The sequence below is a fragment of the Poecilia latipinna genome, unplaced genomic scaffold (assembly GCF_001443285.1).
Source record: "Poecilia latipinna isolate Pla-1442-1.1 unplaced genomic scaffold, P_latipinna-1.0 Scaffold1854, whole genome shotgun sequence".
In the NCBI taxonomy this organism is placed as follows: domain Eukaryota; kingdom Metazoa; phylum Chordata; class Actinopteri; order Cyprinodontiformes; family Poeciliidae; genus Poecilia; species Poecilia latipinna.
In genome coordinates, this window is record NW_015114470.1 from 53093 (window position 1) to 54331 (window position 1239).

Sequence of the window (1239 nt, forward strand, 5' to 3'; positions counted from 1 at the left end):
TACAGAATGTCTTAGGTCGGGAAGATTATAAATTTCAATCTTCCCTAAAGTCTCTCTGATACATCTCCCAATTATCCAAATTAGTTTGGTCGTTCCATTGAACCGAAACTAGCAACTTCTCCAAGATCGATTCCATTCTGTTAGTGAGTTTTGAGTCCTCAGCTGGGCTGCGAGTCTCAGCAAGACTCACATCCAACTTGCGTCTCTGTCCACACTAACAGTCTGAGTGTTCTCTAGTTCTGCCAAGTCCCTCACAAATTTGTCGATAATCCAGGAATCCACAAGCTCCAAACAGCAGAAATCCTGTTATGAATAAATCCAGGGTGAATCCCGCCGGGTTTGTCCCCGCAGGACAAGAGGGCTCTCTTGTGCCCAGTCTTCTCGTCGAGAAAATTTGATGAATTGCATTGAGAGATCGGTTGATCAGATCCATAATTTGCAGATCTGGAAGATGTGCAGAAAAAGGCTCCAAAAATATAGAAAAAGACAGGACAAAAACAGAGCAAGCAGAGCAGGCATGGGTAGGGAAGGAGCAGAGGAAAAAAGCGTCCGCCTTCATCGAGAGGAAGAGAGAAGAACTTTCTCTCATCTCTATACTGCACCTTCTGAGGTCGACTCTCAGAAGGTGCAACCTGCAGTCAGATGCCAGTGTTTGGAAGTGAAACAATGATGCATTCTAACAGTGTTGAGTGAAAATATAAAGCACTCACCAGAACATGATGGTAGCCACAGCATAAATAGTTAAGAAGAGCCAGATGATCAGTGGGTCACTGTGGAGTAACACTCTGCCGTACTTCAGGATGACTGTGAGAGCAGTGACGGAGATGGAGAGCTGGACAAAGCCAGTGATGAACCAGGCCACCCAGTGAACGGCATTGTTCAGGCCCATCATCTTCATCACCTGACAAAGGAGCCCACTGGTTACACGGGGCTTCACCGCCTTAATTAACAATTAAATAAAAACATGTGCAACTCTGATTGACATTAGTCAAAGCCCAAAAACACCAAACTTCCAACTATTGAACATAACAGTGATGGTGCAAAGTTCATAGACATAATGTTAAATGTACTTTGATTTTTATTTGATTTTGAACAGTATAATCTGTTACTAATAATGGGTTTAAATATCAACATTTTAACAAATGCAAGTTTCAGCAGCACCATCCATTACGCAACAACACAAAGGGAGGGGGGGGGGGGGGGGGGGGGGGGGGGTGGGGGGCGGGGAATGGGCGGGGG

The 1239-nt window shown here is 45.0% G+C and overlaps 1 protein-coding gene across 1 annotated transcript in view; it reads right to left on the bottom strand.

Moving 5' to 3' along the window:
- Nucleotides 1–1239, bottom strand: part of LOC106934751 (ATP-binding cassette sub-family A member 2-like) — a 122614-nt gene that overhangs the window by 49905 nt on the left and 71470 nt on the right. The window contains exon 17 of the mRNA XM_015014850.1: nt 711–901. Coding sequence (XP_014870336.1) covers nt 711–901 — 191 coding nt within the window. The remainder of the gene's footprint in view (nt 1–710; nt 902–1239) is intronic.